Source organism: Boleophthalmus pectinirostris, unplaced genomic scaffold (genome assembly GCF_026225935.1).
Source record: "Boleophthalmus pectinirostris isolate CB_2022bp ecotype Guang Dong unplaced genomic scaffold, ASM2622593v1 HiC_scaffold_12, whole genome shotgun sequence".
Classification (NCBI taxonomy): Eukaryota; Metazoa; Chordata; class Actinopteri; order Gobiiformes; family Gobiidae; genus Boleophthalmus; species Boleophthalmus pectinirostris.
In genome coordinates this window covers 33,468,494-33,494,147 of record NW_026571018.1, presented here as the reverse complement: position 1 = coordinate 33,494,147, position 25,654 = coordinate 33,468,494, and the positions used below count along the sequence as shown (strand labels likewise).

The 25,654-nt window shown below is 37.7% G+C and overlaps 1 protein-coding gene across 1 annotated transcript in view; it reads left to right on the top strand.

The window, feature by feature from the left end:
- Nucleotides 1-25,654, top strand: part of gabra6b (gamma-aminobutyric acid type A receptor subunit alpha6b) — a 73,426-nt gene that overhangs the window by 8,630 nt on the left and 39,142 nt on the right. Inside the window, exons 5-7 of the mRNA XM_055148549.1 lie at nt 137-219; nt 2,439-2,582; nt 3,965-4,117. Of these exons, the coding sequence (XP_055004524.1) occupies nt 137-219; nt 2,439-2,582; nt 3,965-4,117 (380 nt within the window). The remainder of the gene's footprint in view (nt 1-136; nt 220-2,438; nt 2,583-3,964; nt 4,118-25,654) is intronic.

Below are 25,654 nucleotides of genomic sequence, written 5' to 3'. Positions count from 1 at the left end.
AGATGAAAGTTACATTTAGCTGCCAGAGCGTTTCTGTTCTGATTCAAAGCTGATCTGGTTCTTTTTAATAGCTATGACCACCATCTTGCACTGTGCACTTCCTGAACTCTGTGTCCTTCTCTCATTGTGTTGACAGACTGACCATAAACGCCGAGTGCCCCATGCGTCTGATGAACTTCCCCATGGACGGCCACGCCTGTCCCCTCAAGTTTGGCAGCTGTGAGTGGCTCTTTGTTTCAGATTGACTTCGGTTTGACAGATGCCAGCCTCTAATCATTATTGTGTCACTGAGTAAATAAGACTCTGGCAATGAGAAATACTGGACATGTCACAGATTATGTGGTTTAGACAGAGTTTTGTTAAAGGGAATAACCGCAAGGGCCTATATTACTACATTTTAATTTATGTTATAATGTTGTTTCCTCATCACAAACAGACCTGAAGTTGTGTTTTGTTTCATTTACACAAGTTTAACGCTGGAATTCTGCATCAAGTTCTTCTCTCTGTGTGGCAATACAGGAAGAGCTCCACTGTGTTTTTTAAACTTCCATGCATCTTGACTAAAACCATTTGGATAATTTTAGCCCTGGAATTGCCAGTCTCTACTGAACAAAATGTAAAAGGCTGTTGTTAACTTTAAAACTACCACTTTATGACGTCTCAAGGTGGAACAGAGCATACAGAGCAAACACAACTCCAGGTTCAGTAAGTTTATGATGAGGTTACAACATTATAACATGGTTTAAAACTCACAAGAATCTTATTTTGCGCTATATAGGACCTTTAATCCTCCTGCTCCCCTCGGTACATTTTTGAACATCTCAACTTTTCTTTTTTTCATAACTTTGGCCGTATTGCACCAAATAGCACAAATATTGGCCAGTTTGTGCATTCTGTGATGTATTTTTAATTTCTTGATTGATTGAATTAATTGAACGGTCTATGATCAAAATACTCACACCCGTGGTCTTTAAGTACATTTTTGTCCCATTGACTTCCATTCAAAATGTCTTTATAACTGGCATAACTTCACCAGAATATTTTTTATTTATTTTTCATTCTGTGGTGTTGAAAACCTTTCAGTTTTTTTGTTTTTGTTTTAGTGTGTTTTTGAATTTTTTGATATGTTTCTTTTTACTGTGTATCTTCCACTGCAAGATTATATCACTAGAAAGACATTTGTACATATGAGTCCACACTGAAGGCCAGAGACAGATATTTGAGGTTAACATGATATGGGTCTGTTCTAGAGGAGCCTCCAGCCTCTGATAATCCCAACGCAAACAAACTGATTGATTGAGTTGTTTTTATATTGAGTTTGTGCCAAGAAACAGTAATCATGCTATATACACATTATAAACAACAGAAGAGCACATCTCTCGAAAAGGAAATTCGAAAGGAGTTTCAAAAATGATGTGGTTGCTTCTGTACATTGATCACGGAACTTAACAAATATTTACATCTACATATAGCAAAATAAATTACATATTATGCATACAAAATATAATTTTAACCCTAAAACTTTTTTTTTTTTTAGTCTTATTTCTTATTGCACTGTACACATATATACACAAATACACTAATTAACTGACTTGAAAGATATAGAAAAATAATCCTTTTTTTTTCATGCACATAATTTGATACTTTTGCTGTCAAAAATGGCATTGAAGGGGTTAAAATTTCAAAATATTGTATAATATTTGGTATGTATGATTAGGACAGAAGTAAATGAAGACACTGATATAAAAAGTTGGACATAAAGACATAGTGCATAAAAATATTGTGGCATTGTTTTCCAGTTTACATTTACATTTTTGTCACAAAGGACCAGGTGTGATTATTTTAAAGGAGCACACAGGGGTTAAAGTTGAACTACACACCTCAAGTCCGCCCACAACCACATTGCAAATATAGCTGCTAAACTGGGCAGTACCTCATGTGATTGGTCTAATAGGCATCAGCATTTCAAATTTCACCCCTGGAAAAAGGTGTTTGCAAACAGAAACACCAGGCTGTAATGAGGGCAGTCCTGTGTGATGTCATGTTGTACTTGAAATTGCAAAAAAAAAAAAATTACACAATGTTATTAATACTCCATATTAGCGGCAACAACAAAAAAAAGTTAATTTAAGCACTTTCAGACCCTTGACCTGATCTTACCATGATGCAGGAGTTTGCACAGCTAATTAAGGTTATACTTAATGGCAAAAAGGTCCTTAATTATAGATCAGACTAAGAGCTCTTCTTAGATCATCATAAAGAGAAAAACAAAGGTCCAGGGTGCAGCCAACCATTCCCACAAACAATGAATGAATAAAATGTGGAAAATACAAAACAGAATAGTTAGATCAGGTAATGAACTGAAGCCAAAAAATTGAACTGAAAAGACATTTTATATTACTTTCCTTTATCATACATATTTGATGGTCCCTGTGCAGATGCGTACCCCATCAGTGAGATCGTGTACACGTGGAAGAAGGGGCCCCTGTCTTCGGTGGAGGTCCCCCAGGAGTCGTCCAGTCTGCTGCAGTACGACCTCATCGGACAGACCGTCTCCAGCGAAAGACTCAAATCCAACACGGGTAAACTAAATCGTATAATAATAGTAATAATCGTCTTACACTTTCTTAAATCGTTTTAACACCTCGGGGTGACTATACCTTCTTCATTTGCAGCTCTGATTTCCATCTGTTAAGTGTCAGCATTGTTTCACTTATTTGAGCATTGAAGTGTTAAAGGAAGTGACAAAAATATCTCTCCAAAGTTTTTTCTTAAAGGTCTTTTTCTTACGATAAAACTTTAAGGTGGACTAGCTTTTCGGTTGGGGATCCATCACATTCTTTTTCTTTTCTATGGAGATGTCATTGCTCTACCTGGAATGTCCCACAGTATGACATTAAACTCTACTGTACATTTATTCAATTACAGGTGTTTTTTTTAGCTCAAAAATACCTAGAAAAACAGGCATTCTGACTCTGAGTGGGGTCGCCTCTCCACAGATCTGACATGTACCGTATTTTCCGGGTTATTAGACGCGCTCTTAAGCCTCTAACCCCATCAAAAGACGACCGCGCACCCCGCAATCCAGAGCGCCGCATACACGAATCCACTCGGGTGTCCCAGCACGACTTCAGTAAACTACAAAGCCGCAGCACCCGCAGCGCACGCAAACACACACGAAGCAGACAGCGACCGCGCAGCGAAAAACACCCACAGACACACTCGTCACTCCATGCGGACGAGGAGGAAGGAACGAACTGAAAAAGTGAGTCCAATGTGCCACTCGAGAGTCACTGCGAACACGCCGACAATCCAGCGGTCCCAGACAGCACCCTCCCTACACGCCACAACTGAACAAAGCCCAGAGTCACTGTGAACGCGCCAAACAAAGTCCCACTGACCCATCCAACTGTTGTCTTTCATTTAAAGTCCAGTGCGGTTTATTTGTGAAAAAAGTTCGAAAATAGACCATTCACTGACAGTGCGCCTTATAATCCACAGCGCCTAATAGCCCGGAAAATACGATAAATTGGTCTGGTTTGGTCTCCATGAAGATAGAAAGATTTAATATCATACTGTGAAACATTCCAGACAAAGCAACCACTAGAAAAGTTTTCTCCACCAGAAAAGTTACACAATGCACCTTTTAAAATGTCCTCAAAGTTTCCTCTTCAAAAGGTTTTGTTTGGTACCAGTATGACATCATCAGGTGCTAATACAGTCTATGAGTAGACCCTCATTACTTCCTGCTTTTCGAACAATAAAAAAATGATATATCAACATTTTGCCTTCAATTTGTGTTAGTTATTGGTTAAAATGACTACTTTGTGTTAGTTATTGTGTAAAACTATCTACCTCTGTCACACGGATTTACCATTTTGTTGACATATTTACATGATTACAACCATAGTATATTTTATATTTTGATATATGTTATATATTTCGTATGTATTCTTTCCCACAGGTGAATATGTGATCATGACCGTGCACTTCCACCTCCAGAGAAAGATGGGCTTTTTCCTCATTCAAACGTACATCCCCTGCATCATGACTGTCATACTCGCTCAAGTCTCATTTTGGATTAACAAAGAGTCGGTACCAGCCAGGACTGTCTTTGGTAAGTCAACCTCTACACAGCTTTTTGGCAACAAAATATCTATTTTTATGACAAATTTGAAACTAAAAGTCATTGTGTATTTTCCATCTCTGTCAAATATTTCTCTCCATGGTGATGTTATTGCTTTGCCTGGAATGTTTCACAGTATGGCATTAAAAACATGTGACATATCCATAGAAACATGCATGAGAAGTTACACAATGCATCTTTAAATGAGAGTATAAAGTCATAATGGAGTGGAAATACAATAGTGGCCATGGTCGATACCGATACTGATTGTGTAGAATTCAGAGAAACAGATTTCTGATAAATTCTGCCGTTATTTTTGTATCAATATGCTGGACCAATTTTGACAATTTTCCCCAAATTATGTGATTTAGATTTTCTAGAAACTCACCAAGCTCTTTTTTAACCACAAACCTTTAAGAAAGCTTTGTGGTCAAGCTTTGTGGAGCTTTTTTTTTTTTTTTTTTTCGTATTATAGTTTTAAGATAAACCTTTGTGTATTTTTTAGCCAGCAGACTGACCAAAACAGAAAAGCCGCCTATGCTGGAGATTTAAGGCAGATTCCCAATGCACTAAAAAGTCCAAATATCAGCTCAATGTATTGTCTAACCAATATACTGATGTCCCTTTATTTACACAACCAGAAACTTCAGATAATTAGAACAGTCAGGTTAACCAGTAAGTACTTAGACCAGATTTTTGGTGTGTTTTTTTGGTGTTTTTACATTGTACTTTTTATTTTGCATAATTTTCCTTGTCAAAACCTGCACAGGTGTGAACAATGTGAAAGAAATCAGATTTCTCACATCAGATGGAACCGTTTACTTGACATTTCAATAGTGATGATGATAAGAATTTTGGTGTGCATGTAAACATTGCCAGTGTTGTCTTTATACTAGTATTAAACCAGAATAAATGTGCTAAAAGAGCGTGTGCCATAAATAGTCTAAACCAACAGTGTTGTTGTGGTGATCTGGGAAGATTTTGGTACAAAGGAAAATAACTAAATAAATGAATCTAACGAGATGTGCAACTATCAAATGTAATGTTGATGTTTTACAGCGCATGTATGGAATCAATTTTACGTTATGGCGTGTCAACATGGTTTGGTAACCTGTCAGTCAAACTTAAATCACAAGATTTTTACCTTGACTAAGGCTGCGTTCAGACTGCAGCCTGAAGTGACCCAAATCAGATTTTTTGGCCTCTATGTGACCTGTATCTGATCTTTTAATGACAGTCTGAACGATACAGATCAGACTTTTTTCATATGCGACCCAGGCCACTTGGATATGTGCTCCTGAAACCGATACATATCCGATCTTTTGACATGTGACTTCAGTCTCAATGGCTAAAGCGCATCCATCCAACCTACACGTTATCAACAAGCCACAAACGTCACTATTCTGCACTGAAGTAGGCGAAAATTGTTAATGAACTCCGTGTCACTGAAGCGAAGCACATCACCACTCACCACTCTTGGCTACGTCTCCACATCCACACGTTCCTTTCAACGGACGTCGCTGCCGCTGCCCCACAAAACACCACGGCCAAAAGCCTCGTCTTTATCCTTCTCAATCTCCTCTTTAAAACAAGTAAGTTGTTCATGTTCTGGCTCCGGTACGAGAGGAACTTTAAAATCTCCAGGTGCTCAATGCTCGCGTCCATGTTTGGACAACTTCCGTAAACACAGAGCACGCTCGCTGCGGTTGACGTCATCGTGTCTCCAGTGCACATAAGGGACACTTTCGGGCTGTTTAATGTTCACACTGGAGTCACATACAAGTCACATTTAATTGGAAATGTGAACGACCTCGCAAAAACATCAGATTTCACCAAAAAATCGGAATTGAGCGATTAAGCCCTGCAGTCTGAACGTAGCCTAAAAGAGCAGGTAAAATAATGGGTGTGGCCCCCAGCTCACTTCAGCAAATTTTTGAGGAGACTGTTAAGAAGTTTGGCAGGAAGGTGGCCAGTAACCCAACCCAAGTTCTTCACAGTCAGTTTGAGTTGATGGCATCAGGCAGAAGGTTCAGGGTCCCAAACTGTAAACTGAACAGATTCAAACTTTCTTCTGTGCCATTAGCCGTTAATCTGCTAAACTCAGATAGTGCAGTTAAAAAATGAAAGTAAAAGGCTTAGAGAACGTGCAATCAAAACTGCACATAGGTGTTTACAGCGATGTCAGCTCCCGTTGGTTTTCTAAAGTGGAAAGAAGTGGATTTGGGATTGAAAATGTGCAAATTATAACAGTGATCCAGGGGTGTCATAGATTATAACTACAGCAGACACAAACACAGTAGGTCTTCTTTAAACGCGCACTGTGTAACTTTTCTGGTGGAGGATTTGCCACCTGCTTGTCCCTCTGGAGATGTAATTGCTTTGTCTTGAAGATTATACAGTATGGAGATAAAAATCGGTTATCACAATTTAGCCTTGAAAGGTGCATTGTGTAACTTTTCTCGTGGTCTGTCAAATGTTTGTCTCCATGAAGATGTTACTGCTTTGTCTGGAACGTTTCACAGTATTAATGGCTTTAAATCTGTCTTCATGGAGACCAAACCAGACCAAGTTACAGGTCAGATCTGTGGAGAGGGGACTCCGCTCACTGTCAGACTGCCTGTTTTTCTAGGTATTTTTGAAATTTTCCAGGCAGAACAATGACATCTTCATAGAAACAAGCAGGCGACGGACCCCCAACCAAAAAGTTATATAGTGCACTTTTAAAGTTACAGTTCGGATCTATGGAGAAGGAAGCTTGTCCATGGGGATGGGCATGATTAATTGATAATTGATCGTTAAGAATTTCATCGATTATGTTCATTTTTAATCGACAAACTGAATGTAGGTTGGTGTGCGTAGCGTAGGGTGACCAAACATTCGTGTCCGGGGACAAACGGGGATCCAGACATGTAGCTCTCTGCTCTCAGAAGGAGCGAGCAGACACAGACACAAACAGTCGGTCAGTCTGCAACACGCCGTAGCACAAATGCGCATTTAACGATGAAATTCCATGCTTTCTGTTCTGGTCAGGACAAGTGGGAGACCATGTGCACAGTGTACAAAGCAGCACATATGTTTCGGTGTTCAGTGGGAAAAAGCTCACCAGGACACCGAAAAACACGAAAAAGCTTTGCCAGGTGAGAATCGCTCAATGTCGATGACGAGGCCCCACCTCCCACCCCCCGTACGGTGTCCTGGTTTTGACAATTTTGGTCACACTAACCTGTATTCCACTGAGTCGTGTCCTTCAATCCGACAGAAGTTGAACTGCATCAGCACACAAGAGCTGTTTTTTTTTTTTCTTCGCTTAGTTTATGCAAATTAGCCATGCGGTTTTAAGTTTTGTTTCTGTGAGAGTTGCGCAAAGCTGCATTAAACACATAATGTCAAACGGGCTGATGTGGCTCTAGAGTGGTTACAGTTTATATGTCGTAAAGTTGAATTTATTTATGCAGATTAGTAGTGCGGATAGTAATAATAATGATGATACTTTTAATATAAAAACGTGATGATAATTAATCAATAATCGATCGTTAATTCTCCCGACGATTGATTAAGAAAATTTAATCGAATGCCCGGCCTTAGTAAGAATTCATGTTTTTCAAGGTATTTTTGAGCTATAAAACACTTGTAATTGAATACTTGCAAGGCAGATCAGTTTAACGCCATACTGTGGAACATTCCGTGCAAAGAAATAACATCTCCATAGAGAAAAGCACGTAGCTGCCTCTCCACCTTACAGAAGTTACACTTTAAGGAAATAACTAAAGCATAACTTTTCATGCACAGGTAAAATCACATCAAGAATTGTTCAGGCCATATTTCTACCTCACATTTATTATTATTTGTGCTAATGTATACAGTCGGGGAGTTTGTGCAAAGTTGAATTCGAAGTGACTTTGCTTTCATGACTTTTATAAGTACAGTAGATTTCTTGACTCACACCCACCAGCTGACCCCGTGTATCTGACTTGTGCAAACTTAGCATAAATACAGTACTTTTTCCTCTGTTCAAATAATTGGTTTGAATCGCCACGAGCTCTTCCAAAGAGTCGCTATCTCTGTATAATAATGTGCTCATATGCTGTTGCTTGCTGCTGGTGTGAGATGCAAATAAATGGTGTAAATTCGAGTATGTGGAGCACGGGGAGTATGGGGAGTATGCTTAGTTGGACAGTGTCTTGAGTTCTTGCAGGTTACACTCGCTCACATTACGCCACGCTACACTGACTGCCACTAGAGCTTTAGCCCGGGGAGCTGAGAGGAAGGGACAGAAAGAGAGATGGAAGAGAGGGAGCGAGTGTGTTTGAATAGAGAGACATAGAGGGCTGTTTTTATTCTCGTCCAAATGGGTCATTTTTAAATACGAACCCATCTAGAGTGGATTTTTTCATCTCAGGTTGATCGTTGAAATGAGTTAATTCGGCAAACTGTGGTTTTCAGAGGATGAACATGCCGACTACGCACTGACAGAAAAAACAATAACGAACTAAATTTTGGAACTAACGACCTATTGCTTTTGTAACGATCGCTGTCAACTGTCTTGCCAACTGTCGTCCTCTCGGTCGCCAACTGCATCAACAGCAGAATCCCAGCAAGTCATCCCAGAATTTCCCATTCATGTCAAAAAGACTAGTATCATGGAATACTGTGAAATTTGGGACAATGACTCTTCATGTCATCCTGATCAAAAAAGTAAATGACAGCCATATAGTATATTTGACTGGGCTGCCATGGCAATGTGCGAAATCACCCATGTTACCCTAATGGCAAAATTTTCGAAATGTTCTTACTTTTCAAAGAGATAAAACAACTTGGTTAGTTAGTTAGTTTCACTGAAGAATGTGAAATTTGGCACAGTGACTCTTCAAGTCATCCCGGTCAAAAAAGTCTTGGAGCCATGGTTGTATTTTGCACTGTGCTGCCATGTTGATGTCTCAAAGTGTCCATGCTATTGTATAATGATCCTGACATGTCCCATTAATGGAAAAATATATTGTTTATGGAAGAAAGTGAAACTTGGTACAATAACTCTTCATATCATCTTGATCAAAAAGTCAATGAGTGCGTATACATGCACACCAGTATCCCGGTTATTAGCCATATCCCGGTTATGTCAGTTTTCGGTTTACTGCGTATACATGCGCACTGGGAAACTGGGATACTCATATCCCCGTATACATGATCAAATGGAGTATCCCGGTTTCTTGACATAATCTTTCAAATGTGCAAGCTCAAAAATTAACTTAATTCAATTTAATAAACCAAGAAAAATACAAACCGTGCATAGGAAGCTCGGGAGGTTTAACCAGCGGTGAGGAGCTATGAGATCTCCCACAATTAAATCCCACATTAAATCTTCTGCATAAATAAACTCAACTTTACAACATATAAATCATAACCACTATAGAGCCACATCAGCCCGTTTGATCATATAATTCAGCTCTGATCACATTTGTTTACGTTTTACAGAAACAAAACTTAAGACCACTTGGTTAATTAGCATAAACTGTTAGCGACGATAAAAACAACTCGCTCCTTGTGCTGCTGATGCGATCAGCTTCTTTTGGACTAAAAGACACGACTCTGTGGATTATGTGTGCTCTTTCTGTGACAGAGGAGGTGCTAATGATGGTGAGTCTGTTCTGTGCGTATACAGTATAGGAGATAGTTCATGTTTTAGCTTTTCAGTGATCACACGAGTGCAGATTGTACGTGTGCAGGTTTAGCGCAGCTCTTTATTTTACAGTTATTTCACTCATGTATGGTCACTTTATTTATGTTGGTCACTTTATTTATGTCGCTACTGTTGTGGTGAAAAGACTGGAAAGTGTTTGTCTTTTGGACGCGTGCGCACTCAACTTTATGTTGCAGTAACCGTGATACTGCGTTTACATGCCACAGTATCCTGGTTACTATCGGAATAAACCAGCTACAGTAACCCGGTTTCTAATAACCGGGATACTGCCACAACCAGGATACTGAAACTGATTTACTGCGTTTACATGCACCATGAAGAAACCAGGATACTCAAAAAATCCCGATCATAACCGGGATACTGATGTGCATGTATACGCACTCATTGGGACCCATATTGTATTTTCCACGGTGTTGTCATGGCAATAAAGTGTCTGACGTGTGTTGACTCTGATCCAGACCAGGTATAGAGACAAGAGCAAGAACACTGATTAAGATGCTTTAAAATACACTGTGCTGCTGTAACCAGTCAGCATTGTGATATTGCCTGAGCAGTGCCTTGGCAGAGGTCTCAGAGGTGAAAAATACACACTGTTGCTCTTTTATTTATGATATATGTTGGGGACTGTGGCGCATATGGAAGCCTGTGGTATAGTTTTTGTTTTTTTTAAGACTTTTGATGTTTTTGATGAGGAAACAACATTATAACAGCTCAAAAAATAGCGTAATATGGGTCCTTTAAGAAGGTACAATAATTAACAAAAATATGAGTATAGTATAAAGCATGATGAGACATGTTGTGGTATAAAAAATGAATAAATGAAAACATAACAGGAAAAAGAAAAAAAAACACAACTGCCATCCCATCTCTGACAGTGTGTGTGTTTGTCCGGGCAAATACTGAGACGGGCTCGAAATAACTTGAGCCCTTCTGTCCAAACGGTGTCCAGAACACATCACCTGCTCACAACAAGAACATCCTTTTCCACTACACCTCTGCTATGTACTTTTACTTTCAAATACTACCTCTGTAAATGTTAAAAGCATTATTTTTTTATTTTATTTATTTATGCATTTATTTTGGGCAAGTAAAGATTTACATTTATATACAATGGAACATATAACATAAGTGAAATCATAATAGAAATGAAAAGAACAACAAAAAACAAACAAAAAAAAACTATTATTATTACTATTTTGCCCAAAAATGAGTGGGAAGAAGAAAACCCTCTAAAATTATAAGTTCTCTCTCTCATTTTGAATAAGCTTTGAATATTACGCGGTAGTAAATTATTGCAAGCTCTGAATAAAATTACCAGTATATAATATTGTACAAGTTCGGGAATTTTGAGGAGCTTGGATTGAATAAAAAGATTATGGGTGTGTTCTAAAAAAACAACTTTATGGATGATTGGCAAAGCTCGTTTCTGTAATATGATCAATGGATGAAGTGTACATTGGTAAGTAATCCGTGTATCATTTGTTCATTCGTTTTTCAATATAAAACCAAAAATAAGAAAACGGTCCTGGTCTCAGTCCCGCTCTGGTCCCGGTCTGGTCCCGGTCTCAGTCTCGCTCTGGTCTCGGTCTGGTCTCGGACCTGGATCAGTCCCGGTTCAGTCCGTATGCGGTGCAAAAGTCCGGCATCGCAGTCACGGAAGTCACACGTAAACGGGAAACGGCCGTTATCCAGTTTTTTCCATACTTCATTTAAAACACAAAATCGAAAACTGAAAAAACGAATCGTTATCCGTTTTTTCATTTTGGTTTTGGAGACAAATAATGAAAAAAACTGTTGTTTTTTCGTTTTCTTATTTTTGGTTTTATATTGAAAAACGAATGAACGAATGATACACGGATTGTAAGTGTTCCCCCACATCCCCACATTCATTCATCTCAGGTTTGGAGCTTATTGCTGAGTTTTGGATGGAATTTTACACTTTAGACCAATAATATTTAAAGACCAAAGCAGAGCAAAGCAATGACATCTCCATAGAGACAAGCAGGTGATGGACCTCCAACCAAAAAAAAAAATCAATTTTGGTATAAATTTGGTGGATTTTGAGATTGTTTTACTTTTTTATTAGCCTTTTTGAGTGCACCAAAATATTATCTGATGTTGCAAAGGCTCGTGACATGTCAAGAGCTCTTCTAGCAGGTTCCACCGGTCAGAGTACGTGTTGGTAAAAGCATGACATTTTGGAGCTTTTGAGTAGATTATTTGCTGTTGTCATCACTACTCAATAGTGGGGGGAAATACTTTTGGTGAATTTTCCATTAATTTTCACCACAGAGAGACAGATATTCAATCAAAACGAACACTGACCACTTGAAAATGCACATTTGTAACTCGTAACTTTTCATATTTATAAAGTTTCCAACAGATTTTAAACAAAACATGAGTTGCCCTGTTGTACTTTTGCACTTTTGTACTTTTTTATAAACTTTCAGAACAAGGCAGTGAGGCTCATTAATGTGATACTTACAAATTGGTTCCAACTTTGACCAGCCGTGGAATGAATGGAAGCATTTTGGTCGTTGCATCATGCTGGGGGAAGCGGGATGTATGTCTATGGAGGAATGTTCGGGCGTTACCACGGCGACAGTTAGTATGAGCAAGCAGTGCCAAATAAGTTTTAAAACAGTCTGAAATGTCAAGAAAAAATACAGAATAGATTTAAAAAATACATTTTCAGAAGCCTGTGATCAATGCAGTGTTCATCACAATAAAAAAATAAATACATAAAAATAAATAAATAAAATAAAAAATAAAATAAAAAAATAAACATAAATAAATAAATAGATTAAAATAAAATAAAATAAACCTGTTGGCTAATGGTTTGTGAATTTCAATTAAGATTGAAACACAATAAAATGGGAAAACGGTTTATTTATTATTGAAGTTCTGCAGCTCGAAGGACTTACCTGAAAAATCGTTGCAGTTTTGTGAACAAACATGTCGTCTTCTTTTATAGCGACGCGTTTACTTTTGCATCTTAAAAAGTCATTGTTGAACTCCATGACGAGAAACAGGGAGCAGCAATAAACTCTCCTTTGTTCAGCTGACACTGAATTCACACGGCGCGCTAAACAGTAGAACTTCCGGGGCAAATAAACCAGAGAGAATAAAATATCAAAATTGAAAAGGGCACTAAGACTGTTTTTTTGATTGGTGTTATTTGAAATAAACTTTAAATTATATACTGGAACTTGAGGTCGAAATCAGTTTTTTTGTTTGACACTAAAACAGAATAATGAAATAGCAAACTGTTCCCATTTTATTATTTTTTGTTCTTAAATGAAATTCAAAAGAAGGACTGGGACACAGATCCTAACACTATAACTTGTGACTGTAATATGATCTGAAAGGGACTTGTTTACACCACACAAACAAGCTCTGTTGTTGTAATTCCAATAAAGTCTTTTTGGCCTTTGTTTCTGCGTTAAACAAAACTCAGATTAAAGTCTAACTTGAGGAACAGAGCTTCAGACCGAGCAGTGCCTCTAGTTAGCTTCAACCCTGCAGCAATGTTGACGACATCAACTGTGAAGTATCACTTGCCAATAGGGATGTACCAATATTGATACTGATGTGGAATATCAGTGCCAAATAAAGGAAAATTTACAGTATCAGGGATCGGTTTAATAATATTGGTTTGGTCGATATCCTGGTTGAACTCTTTACTAAACATGTCCTGGTCCTACATCAGTCAGTAGTTACTTGCGAGATGCAGTCACGTAACTTATTACAAAACTGATTCGACTGCATTAACAGTGTTTTGAAATGACATTTTTGATCTGTAAACTGGCATCGCTTAATATCAGATATTGGCAGATACTTAAATATAAGGATGTAATGATATCCAAATCTCACGGTATGATATTTTCACGGTGCAATATTTATTGCGATATTTTGTGGAGGCAAACAAAACTGTGAATATGCTTCTTTTTCCTTTTAACCCTCTCCAGGCAGGCGTTGCAGATTTGCAACAGCTAAATGCCAATTATCTACTAACTCCATGCATCCATATTTTATGAGCCTTTTTTACTCAGGAGCCTTTTTTCCCATCCATGCTGATAAACGTGGACGATGCAGACTGTGCAAGAATGGCTACACACAAACGGCCTGCCAGAAGTGCAAAGTACTTTTGTGCTTTACTAAGGATAAAAATTGTTTCTTGGAGCACCACACGAAAAAGTGATGTTGTTCTGCCACTGTAAAGCTGTTACACTGTGCTTTTTATTTTCATTGTTGTGAAAAGTGTCATACAAATAAAGTTAGCGTTTATATCATTTTCAGTCTTCAGTGTTAATTTACCACACCGGACCAAATCTGCAACATCCCAGAACACATTGCATGTGAAGGTCTCTCTCAAAAAAAAGTCAGGATTGTATATTACTACCCCATATGATCATTTTCCCCAAATATTAGATTTTTCCTGTTACTAAAACATAATTTGAGCCTGAGAGAGTTAGAATGCATTGACAGGACTTAATCCAAAGAACTAAGATTTCATAGTGCTTATAACAGTTTCTTTATATAGTCTGCACTGAAATGGAGCAAAGGATCATGGTCTATGGAGTTCCCTCTGTTTTTTTTTAGCTGTTTGTGATGGTCTGCAATATTATTGTGAAACCTTTGAGAATACGATATCATGATATTTCGGTTTAGTGTTACATCCCTACTTAAAGACTAGGGATGTAACAATAACCAAAATATCATGATATCGTATTGTCAAAGTTCTCACAATAATATCGTGGACCATCATAATATAATGAATTACAAGTCTCTTTGCTTACATTAAGAGTTATGATGCAGGAATAGCAAAAAAGACAGAATGAACTACATAGACCATGATCCTTTGCTCCATTTCAGTGCAGACTACAAGAACAAATAACAGCTCTAAGCACTTTTAAGTCTTAGTTCTTTAGATTAAGTCTTGTCAGGGCCATTTAAGCATATCGTGAAAATATCATACTGAGCAATTTGGATATCGTTACATCTCTAATTGTGAGCTTTCCCACGATATCGCAATAAATATCGTACCGTGAGGTTCATACCGTGACAATATCGTATTGTGAGACTTGTGAGAGATATCGTTATACCCCATTAAAGACTTATTATCGAGATCGGTATCTGAAGTGAAAAAGCTGGATCGGTGCTTCCTTAATTGCTTATGCATGCTGTTTGTTATTGAATCCTTTGGCATCTCAAGTGCACTTATACTTATATAATGAATAAAAAAAAACCAAAAAAAACACATTCCATATCTAAGAATGTCATTGAAAAGCCTTGGTTTTGTGTTTCTCTGGGTTATTATTGGAGAAATGTAGCTTAAGCAGAGACTGGGTTGGTACATTAAGACCGCTGCTCGCTGCATTGTCAACAGCAGCTCTAAAAGCTCGCTGTCCCTGGAGCACGACTCTCTCTCTTTCTCTCTCCTTCTTTCTCTTTCTCTTTCCATCTCTCTCTCTCTGTGTGACTTAATTGAGTGTGGCCTAATTTGTACCTTGCGTTTTTTGCTGTAAAAAGGACATAAACGCCGCAAGCCCTTCTTCTTTTCTATCAACCCCCCTTTCTCCCTTTCTTTCTTTCTTTCTTTCTTTCTCCCTCCCTTCCTCTTCCTCCTCTTTTGTGGGTCTTCCTTGGCCTTCTTTTACTCTTTCACAAAGCGCCGCCCCTCGTGTACAAGCCACTGACTGTAGAAAGAAATGGGCTGAGGGAGCGCGACGTCACCCGTAGTGTTGGGCTCCAGTCAAATGAAGCTCAGCGAGGCTTGCGGTTACAAGGCAAATTTGGAGTTGTTTTAAATTAGGGATAGGAATGAATTTGCTGACAAAATAGTTAAATAAAAGCACCAGGATCTTATAGAATCTGTGTATCATTATTAGTTCATTTGTTTTTCAAAATAAAACCAAAAATAAGTAAATGAAAAAACAACTATTTTCTTCATTATTTGTCTCCAAAACCAAAATGAAAAAACAGATATATTGTATTTATTTATTTATTTTTTCAGTTTTCGATTTTGTGTTTAAATGAATAATGGAAACGTGACTTCCGTGACTGCGATACCGGACTTTTGTGTCTCATACAGAATGAACCAGGACTGAATCAGGACTAAAACAGGACTAAACCAGGACTAAACTGTTTTCAGTCCTGGTCTGGTGCCAGTTTCAGTCCTGGTCTGGTCCTGGTCTCAGTCCTGGTCTGGTCCTGGTCTGGTCTCTGTCTCAGTCCCGGTCTGGTCCTGGTCTGGTCCTGGTCTCAGTCCTGGTCTGGTCCTGGTCTGGTCTCTGTCTCAGTCCCGGTCTGGTCCTGGTCTGGTCCTGGTCTGGTCCTGGTCTGATCTCTGTCTCAGTCCCGGTCTCAGTCCCTGTCTGGTCTCGGTCTCAGTCCCGGTCCGGTCCCAGTCTGGTCTTGGTCTCTGTCTGGTCTCCTCAGTCCCGGTCTCAGTCCCAGTCTGGTCTATGTCTCAGTTCTGGTCTGGTCCTAGTCTGGTCTTTGTCTCAGTCCCGGTCTCTATCACGGCCTGGTCCTGGTCTGGTTTGGTCCCGTCCCGGTCTCAGTCCCGGTCCTGTTCCCGGTCTCAATCTTGGTCTGATCCCGGTCTCAATCTTGGTCTCAGTTCTGGTCTGGCCCCGGTCTCAGTCCCGGTCTCAGTCCCGGTCTGATCCCGTTCTCAGTCCTGGTCCTGTTCCCGGTCTCAGTCCTGGTTTAGTCCGTATGTGGTGCAAAAGTCCGGCATCACAGTTTAAGTCACGTAAACGGGAAACGTCCATTATCCGTTTTCCAATATTCATTTAAACACAAAATCGAAAACTGAAAAATTTTATCATTATCCGTTTTTTTTTTTTTTTTTCATTTTGGTTTTGGAGACAAATACTGAAGAAAAAAGTTATTTAATTTTCTTTCTTTCTTTTTTTTTTTTATTTCTATTGAAAAACAAATGAATAAATGATACACAGATCATATTAAAGCGGGTTAATAAGAACATTTTAAGATCCAGAAACAAACTATAGCAACTTGTGTCTGGAATTAAAACGCAGTTGCCTCACATCGTCACACTCTGATATCAAGATTGGTTAACTTGCTGGATTTTAATTTGTTTTGTGTTCATTCAGTCAATCTTCTGCCACTCTGCTTTCCTATTAGAGCTCTGTAATTAATCACATTTTAATTAAGATCAAGATTCAGCCATTTATAATTGTCAATGATCAACTTGATTTTTTAATGGAGAGGTTCCTCTGTCAGCGTGTGGTTGATTCAGTCCCTACTGCTTCCTGTTTGAAAGCTTTGGATAAGTTATTATTTTTTTCATTTACAGACATATTTATCAATGCCAGACTTTTTCCACCAATAGTCATTCCGATTTTGTTCTTGTGAAAACTAGAACAACGTATATTTTTAAAGAGTTGTACAATCGACTCTGTAAATTTGTAAGCTTTAAGTCATATTATAATGTTGTTGTGTTGTTTCATTCACACATGTTCAACTACAACTTTATTATTAGTGTGTCTACATGTCCAAAGCTCAAAATGCTTTGTTCCAACTTGTGATGTCATGAAGCAGTAGTTTTCAAGTTAACAGCTACTTTAGTAGTTTGTAACAGAATCCATTAAGTTATTTAAGGTGAGTAACTTAATCTGAATACTTTGGATTACTGGACTAGGATATTATAACATGTTAAATGCTGTTTTAGACCTGTTTTAGATCTAGTTTAGATCTAGTTTAGACCTGGTTTAGACCTGGTTTAGTTCTGGTTTTAGAACTGTTTTAGAACCGGTTTAGTCCTGGTTTAGACCTGGTTTAGACCTGGTTTAGACCTGGTTTTATACCTGGTTTTAATCCTGGTTTTAGACCTCTTTTAGATCTAGTTCAGATCTAGTTTAGTCCTGGTTTAGTCCTGGTTTAGACCTGGTTTAGACCTGGTTTTATACCTGGTTTTAATCCTGGTTTTAGACCTGTTTTAGATCTAGTTCAGATCTAGTTTAGTCCTGGTTTAGACCTGGTTTAGATCTAGTTAAGATCTAGTTTGGTCCTGGTTTTAGACCTGGTTTTAGTCCTGGTTTTAGACCTGGTTTTAGACCTGGTTTTAGACCTGGTTTTAGACTTGGTTTTAGTCCTGGTTTTAGACCTGGTTTTAGACCTGGTTTAGATCTAGTTTAGATCTAGTTTAGACCTGGTTTAGATCTGATTTAGAGCTGGTTTAGATCTAGTTTAGATCTAGTTTATACCTGGTTTAGATCTGATTTAGAGCTGGTTTAGATCTAGTTCAGATCTAGTTTAGTCCTGGTTTAGTCCTGGTTTAGACCTGGTTTAGAACTGGTTTTATACCTGGTTTTAATCCTGGTTTTAGACCTGTTTTAGATCTAGTTCAGATCTAGTTTAGTCCTGGTTTAGACCTGGTTTAGATCTAGTTAAGATCTAGTTTGGTCCTGGTTTTAGACCTGGTTTTAGTCCTGGTTTTAGACCTGGTTTTAGACCTGGTTTTAGACCTGGTTTTAGTCCTGGTTTTAGACCTGGTTTTAGACCTGGTTTAGATCTAGTTTAGATCTAGTTTAGACCTGGTTTAGATCTGATTTAGACCTGGTTTAGATCTAGTTTAGATCTAGTTTAGACCTGGGTTTAGACCTGGTTTGGTCCTGGTTTAGTCCTGGTTTAGATCTAGTTTAGATCTGGTTTAGTTTTCCAGCAGTGAGTGGAATTACTGAAAAAAATAAAAAAAAATTCTGTGTTGTTCTGCTTTGTGTGCTATTAATTTTCTGTGTTTTTTACTGGTAAACTGATCAGAAAATAAACAACAAAGACAAAGAAGATGCCGCAAAACTATACCACTTTGTAAAAAAATAGGAACAGAATTTAGTCATGGCTTGCCGAAGTACAAATATACAAAAAAGATGCCATGTTAGTTTTATGTCCACATTGTTCTGTCTGAAACCTAAACAGGATGAAATGCATTTTAATTTCATGGTGATTTATGGGAGAATTTTACTACTTTAAGAGCCTGTACCCAAGTTTGTTTGTTTTTTTCCCCACGTACTTGACCTAAATGTGTCTTGGCTCAGTACAGATCTACCATATAGTACAGTATAACCCACTCTTAAGTGCAGCTTCTACGTCTTGTGTGTACAGTGTGGATCTAATTATAAATCAAACTTTGTCCTAGAATCAGGAAGTGCACTTATAGCCTGATAGTGGTTGTTAGTAATACAGTGACGTCAAACTCTGCTCTGGCCTATGAAAGTTATGAAATGTGGTGATGGATACTCTGCAGCTGATGTCATCAATATCCTCTTTTGATGCTAACTGTAGGCACTGCTCTATCTGTGCTCTGTTTTACCATAAATTGACCAGAAAAAAGGTGGTTTATTTGGTACTATAATAAGTGAGAGGCTTAAACATGTCATAAAATTAGTCACAATTAGGGCTGGGTATCAGTCATGATACGATACATATCTCGATGCAGTGAGCTCTCGATTTGATGATTCGATACGACATATTTCAAATCGATTTGATATGGTTCAATAAAAGATAAAGGGTAAATCAAGGCTGTGATACTAGTGATGGGCGAATGGAGCCTCGTGAAGCATTGACACCTCAGTCCCAATATTGTCTCAAATGGTTCGACGTGTCTGAGGCCTCGGAGAAACACTGACCTCTAGTGGACAAATTTAACAATAAGGCAGTACTTGTGTGCAGAGACAGCAGAGACGACAACAACAACAACAACAACCTGTAAATAAGAAAATAGGTGTTACCTTGTTAGGTGGAATTAGATCAAAGTGATCCCAAACCATGGATCACTTTTTTCCACTTGTAGATGCCATCGAAAATGAAACAAATGCCAAAAGTCGCCAAAATCACCACTAACGTCACACAATACTCCTCACTCCCCAACATTTTTAAGAAATATTGGTGCATCTTTTATACTGTAGCAGTTTAGCGCTTGTCAAACCACGGAAGTGCGCTGAACACTCTGAACACTCTGAACCAATCGCAGAGCGGAACATTTGCTGAGCCAATGAAACGCTTCGATACACTGAAGCGATTGACATGCAGAGTGAAGCAGTAGGGGGAGGGACCGACACTTCCACACTTCGGTCACGTGAGCGGCTCCGAGGCAGTGCTTCAGAGCAATTTGTTTCAGAAAGAACGAGATGTGCTCCGGAGCTCCGACTCATTTGCTCGTCACTATGTGATACTAAAAGTCTTTGTTAAACCACTTCTTCAAAAGTTCATATGAAACACAAACATTTTAATCATCAAAACTGTGAAAATGTCAAATATGTTGCTTTTAGCTGTAACAAAATAATAAAAAAATATATACCAAAAAATACTTTTGGCGATATATCGATACAGCATCTCGTAATATCGATACTGTATCATCACATTAAACGATACGATATATCAATATTTTGCACACCTCTAGTCACAAGATGGGTAGTGTTAACCAGCAGTCTTTCAGTTAGTCACTAGTGTAGTTAGTAGTTTTGAAATTTAAAACCCCCGGTAATTGAATAAATATAAAAAAAGAGATTGTGGAACATTCCAGGCAGAGCAATGACATCTCCAATCAATTAATCAGTCAATAATCTATTTCAAGCTTGGTTGTTCAATTCCTTTTCATGCATAACTGTCATGGCAGTCAACTTTGCATTAAATACTAGGCATGGGACGAGATCTCACAAGATCAAATAGCCTTGAGGCCGCGTGCACACGGGAAAAACGATCTTGCAAGAATTTTTCCTCCGTCTTTACTTTTGGCACGGGCATGAAAAGGTTTCGTGCCTCGCTCAAGCTTTGGAAAGTCGCGTATGTTTGAGTCGCTGTAGCTAAAAGACCCCTTCACACAGAGAGAACACTTTAAACTCTGCCCCAGTTTTTATTTCGTAGTGACAGGACGAATATTGACGGCAATAATCAATGGTAAAGTTGGTAGAAAAAGATTGCCAAATAATATAGGCGCGATGTCCCTGCACTCCTATATATTTTTCTCTTGGTTGGAGTGGCAGCACTTTCGCTTTTTTTTTTTTTTTTTTTTTCCCGCCATTCTTACACACAAGGTAATTATTAAGTTGCAGCGGCACTCTTTTCGGGACAATATTTTCACAGGCTGGCGGTGTAGGAAGCGCAGTGCGGACGGAGCATGGAAGGAGGTGAGGGTGCGCATTTTGTTTGGGAAGAGACGCAATCCACACAGCATGGTTTAGTCCTCGTTTAGACCTGGTTTAGTCCTGGTTTAGTCCTGGTTTTTGTCTTGGTTTAGACCTGGTTTTAGTCCTGACTTTAGCCCTGGTTTAGTCCTGGTTTATTCCTGGTTTAGACCTGGTTTTAGTCATGGTTTAGTCTTGGTTTTAGTCTTGGTTTTAGTCTTGGTTTAGACCTGGTTTTAGTCCTGACTTTAGACCTGGTTTAGATCTGGTTTAGACCTGGTTTTAGTTCTGGTTTAGTCCTGGTTTAGACCTGGTTTTAGTCTGGTTTAGTCTGGTTTTAGTCTTGGTTTTAGTCTTGGTTTAGACCTGGTTTTAGTCTGTTTAGACCTGGTTTAGATCTGGTTTAGACCTGGTTTTAGTCCTGGTTTTAGTCCTGGTTTAGAGGTGTGGCCCATGCGGCGTACGCGAGAAGACAAGGTGTATACAAGGCAAAAAAGGTGACAAATTATGAGTAGGTTGTCAGAATGGCGACATAAAAGGTGTTGGAATGACGGAATGTTGGGGTGGGGGTTTATCGGAGTGGTGGTATGTCGGAATAAGGGTTGTACCCCTTCTAATTAGGCAAGGCAAGGCAAGTTTATTTGTATAGCACAATTCGTACACAAAGTAATTCAAAGTGCTTTACAGAATAAGAAATACATTAAAATCATAATAAAAACAAATCAAAACATAAATAATCGTGAAGATTAAAATAAAAAAAGAGAGACATAAATTGGAGAGAAGAGTGCGGAATGAAAACCTTTCAGTTATATGCACAGTTAAACAGAAATGTTTTGAGTCTGGATTTAAACAGCGTCACAGAAGAGTCTGTCTCACATGTTCAGACTGTTCCAGGTTTTAGCTGCATGAACCTGAAACGCTGACTCCCCTTGTTTAGTCGTGACTCTGGGCACCAGCAGGAGGCCGGTCCCTGAGGTCCTCAGAGTGCGAGATGGTTCATATGACACTAACATGTCACAGATGGACTTTGGTGCTCGGCCATGGAGAGACTTGTACAAGCAGAGCTGCTTTAAAGTCTATTCTCTGAGGCACAGGAGCCAGTGCAGAGACCTGAGCACAGGACTTATGTGCTCGTACTTCCTAGTTCGAGTAAGGACCCGAGCTGCAGCGTTCTGGATGTTCTGCAACGTCTCACAGCTTGTTTGGAGAGACCAGTGAGCAGAACATTACAGTATCTAACCTACTGGAGACAAACGCATGGATAAGTTTCTCCAAGTCTGATTTAGACAGTAAACCTTTGATTTTCGCTATAATTAACCCGCGAACAGTGTGAGGCATGCAGTGTTTTTCACACTTCAACTTTGTTTATAAAAGATCTGCAAAGAGATCTTTAGGCCTTCTTCATCCGTAACTTAGTTTAAAGTAAGAAAGAAGCGTTTCTCCTCCGTCTATCTCTCGTCTCGTCTCATGAACCCTATCTTGTGTCTCGTCTTGACTCGTCTTGTGTCTCGTCTTATCCTGTGAAAATTCTGTCTCGTCCCACCCCAATACATACAACAAAAAATTCCTGTACCCTTTGTACACTTACAATAATGATAACAGCAACCAAAAAATAAATAATATCCAGAGAAACAATTAGGTGATGGACCCCCAAAGAAAAGGTTACACAGTGCACCTTTAGGTCAGTAAAATCGGTGCCTTTAGCAGATGATCAGACTGAAGAGCCAGTGTAAACAGGCTGTAGTCGGGTGCTGACGTATTGTACCAGTCTGATTGCTGTTTTTCCGAGTCTGGAGTCAGTAAATCTATGAAAATCATACGCTAAACGCTTTACAGACAGCGCGCGGCGTGCTCCAGTCTCCATACACTTCTCGGAGCTAATGACATTTGCATAATTACAGCCTACATTTGCTAAAACCAGTGTTCAATGGGCCCGTTTTCTCTGCTTGCTTTAGCTTGATGAAAGTGAATTAGATATCTGCTCTGTTAATGGGCCATTAAGAGCGATGTTCATTGTCAGCATCTTTATTTGACTTAATAAGGTTGAATCAGGAGCACACACACACACACACACACATACACACACACACTGTACGTTTTGCTGAGTGATGCTGAGCTGAGGTTTCACTGTACACACGTTGTACTTATGGAGGGAGTATTACACTTCTACGGGGTATTAATTGCTAACACATAACATATTTACATCAGTGTTACCTTTTATTGCTTTGAAAATGCTATATTTGCCGAAAAAAAAAGTGTTAAAAGTGCATTGGGTGACTTTTCTAGTGCTTTTCTCCATGGAGATATTATTGCTTTGTCTGGAATGTTTCGCAATATGGCATTAAACCGTTCTATCTTCAATCTCCATGGAGACTAAACCAGACTAAGTTGCAGTTTTTTCTAGGTATTTCTGAGCTGTAAAACGACATGTAACTAAATAAATATAAGGTAGAGTGTTTAATTGCATACTGTGGAACATTCCAGGCAGATTAATGGCATCTTTATCATGTTAAGTTTAGTTTTTGATGCTCTGAGTCCTTCGTTTCATTTAATTTAGTTTAGTTTAGTTTAGTTTTAGTTTTTGTTTATGTTCTGAGTTTAGTTTAGTTTTTGAGTTTAGTTTTTGTTTAGTTAGTTCTTAGTTTTATTTTAGTTTAGTTTTTGATGTTCTTCCTTAGTTTATTTTTATTAGTTTTAGTTTAGTTAGTTTTGAGTTTTATTTGAGTTTTAGTTTAGTTTAGTTCTGAGTCCTTAGTTTAGTTTTTTAGTTTTTGATGTTCTGTTTAGTTTAGTTTTTAGTTTTTTGTTCTGAGTTTAGTTTATGTTTTCTTAGTTTAGTTTTATTAAGTTTAGTTTTTGATGTTCTGAGTCCTTAGTTTAGTTTTTTTAAGTTTAGTTTTTGATGTTCTGAGTCCTTAGTTTATTTTTTATTAGTTTAGTTTTTGATGTTCTGAGTCCTTAGTTTCGTTTAATTTAGTTTAGTTTAGTTTTTGATGTTCTGAGTCCTTAGTTTATTTTTATTAAGTTTAGTTTTTGATGTTCTGAGTCCTTAGTTTATTTTTATTAAGTTTAGTTTTTGATGTTCTGAGTCCTTAGTTTAGTTTTTTATTAAGTTTAGTTTTTGATGTTCTGAGTCCTTAGTTTATTTTTATTAAGTTTAGTTTTTGATGTTCTGAGTCCTTAGTTTAGTTTTTATTAAGTTTAGTTTTTGATGTTCTGAGTCCTTAGTTTAGTTTTATTAAGTTTAGTTTTTGATGTTCTGAGTCCTTAGTTTATTTTTATTAAGTTTAGTTTTTGATGTTCTGAGTCCTTAGTTTATTTTTTAAGTTTAGTTTTTGATGTTCTGAGTCCTTAGTTTATTTTTATTAAGTTTAGTTTTTGATGTTCTGAGTCCTTAGTTTATTTTTTATTAAGTTTAGTTTTTGATGTTCTGAGTCCTTAGTTTATTTTTTTATTAAGTTTAGTTTTTGATGTTCTGAGTCCTTAGTTTATTTTTATTAAGTTTAGTTTTGATGTTCTGAGTCCTTAGTTTAGTTTTATTAAGTTTAGTTTTTGATGTTCTGAGTCCTTAGTTTATTTTTATTAAGTTTAGTTTTTGATGTTCTGAGTCTTTAGTTTTATTTTGTTTAGTTTAGTTTTTGATGTTCTGAGTCCTTAGTTTAGTTTATTTTAGTTTTTGATGTTCTGAGTCCTTAGTTTAGTTTTTATTAACTTTAGTTTTGATGTTCTGAGTCCTTAGTTTAGTTTTATTTTAGTTTTTGATGTTCTGAGTCCTTAGTTTTGTTTAGTTTAGTTTAGTTTTTGATGTTCTGAGTCCTTAGTTTAGTTTTTTATTAAGTTTAGTTTTTGATGTTCTGAGTCCTTAGTTTAGTTTATTTTAGTTTTTGATGTTCTGAGTCCTTAGTTTATTTTTATTAAGTTTAGTTTTTGATGTTCTGAGTCCTTAGTTTAGTTTAGTTTAGTTTTTGATGTTCTGAGTCCTTAGTTTAGTTTAGTTTTTGATGTTCTGAGTCCTTAGTTTAGTTTTTATTAAGTTTAGTTTTTGATGTTCTGAGTCCTTAGTTTATTTTTATTAAGTTTAGTTTTTGATGTTCTGAGTCCTTAGTTTATTTTTATTAAGTTTAGTTTTTGATGTTCTGAGTCCTTAGTTTATTTTTATTAAGTTTAGTTTTTGATGTTCTGAGTCCTTAGTTTAGTTTTATTAAGTTTAGTTTTTGATGTTCTGAGTCCTTAGTTTATTTTTATTAAGTTTAGTTTTTGATGTTCTGAGTCCTTAGTTTAGTTTAGCTTAGTTTAGTTTTTGATGCTCTCAGTCCTTAGTTTATTTTTATTAAGTTTAGTTTTTGATGTTCTGAGTCCTTAGTTTAGTTTAGTTTAGTTTAGTTTAGTTTTTGATGTTCTGAGTCCTTAGTTTAGTTTAGTTTAGCTTAGTTTAGTTTTTGATGCTCTCAGTCCTTAGTTTAGTTTAGTTTTTGATGCTCTCAGTCCTTAGTTTTGTTTAGTTTTTGATGTTCTGGGTCTTCATCTTGTTGAGTTTTTTTTTTTTTTTTTTTTTTTTTATGTTCTGAGTTCTTTCTCCCCTTGCTTCCCACGCTAAGTCACTCCCCCCTTTAAAACACTATCACTTTACAATTAGCGTTCATTTTGCTAATGAAACTACTGCACATCGCTTCAAGT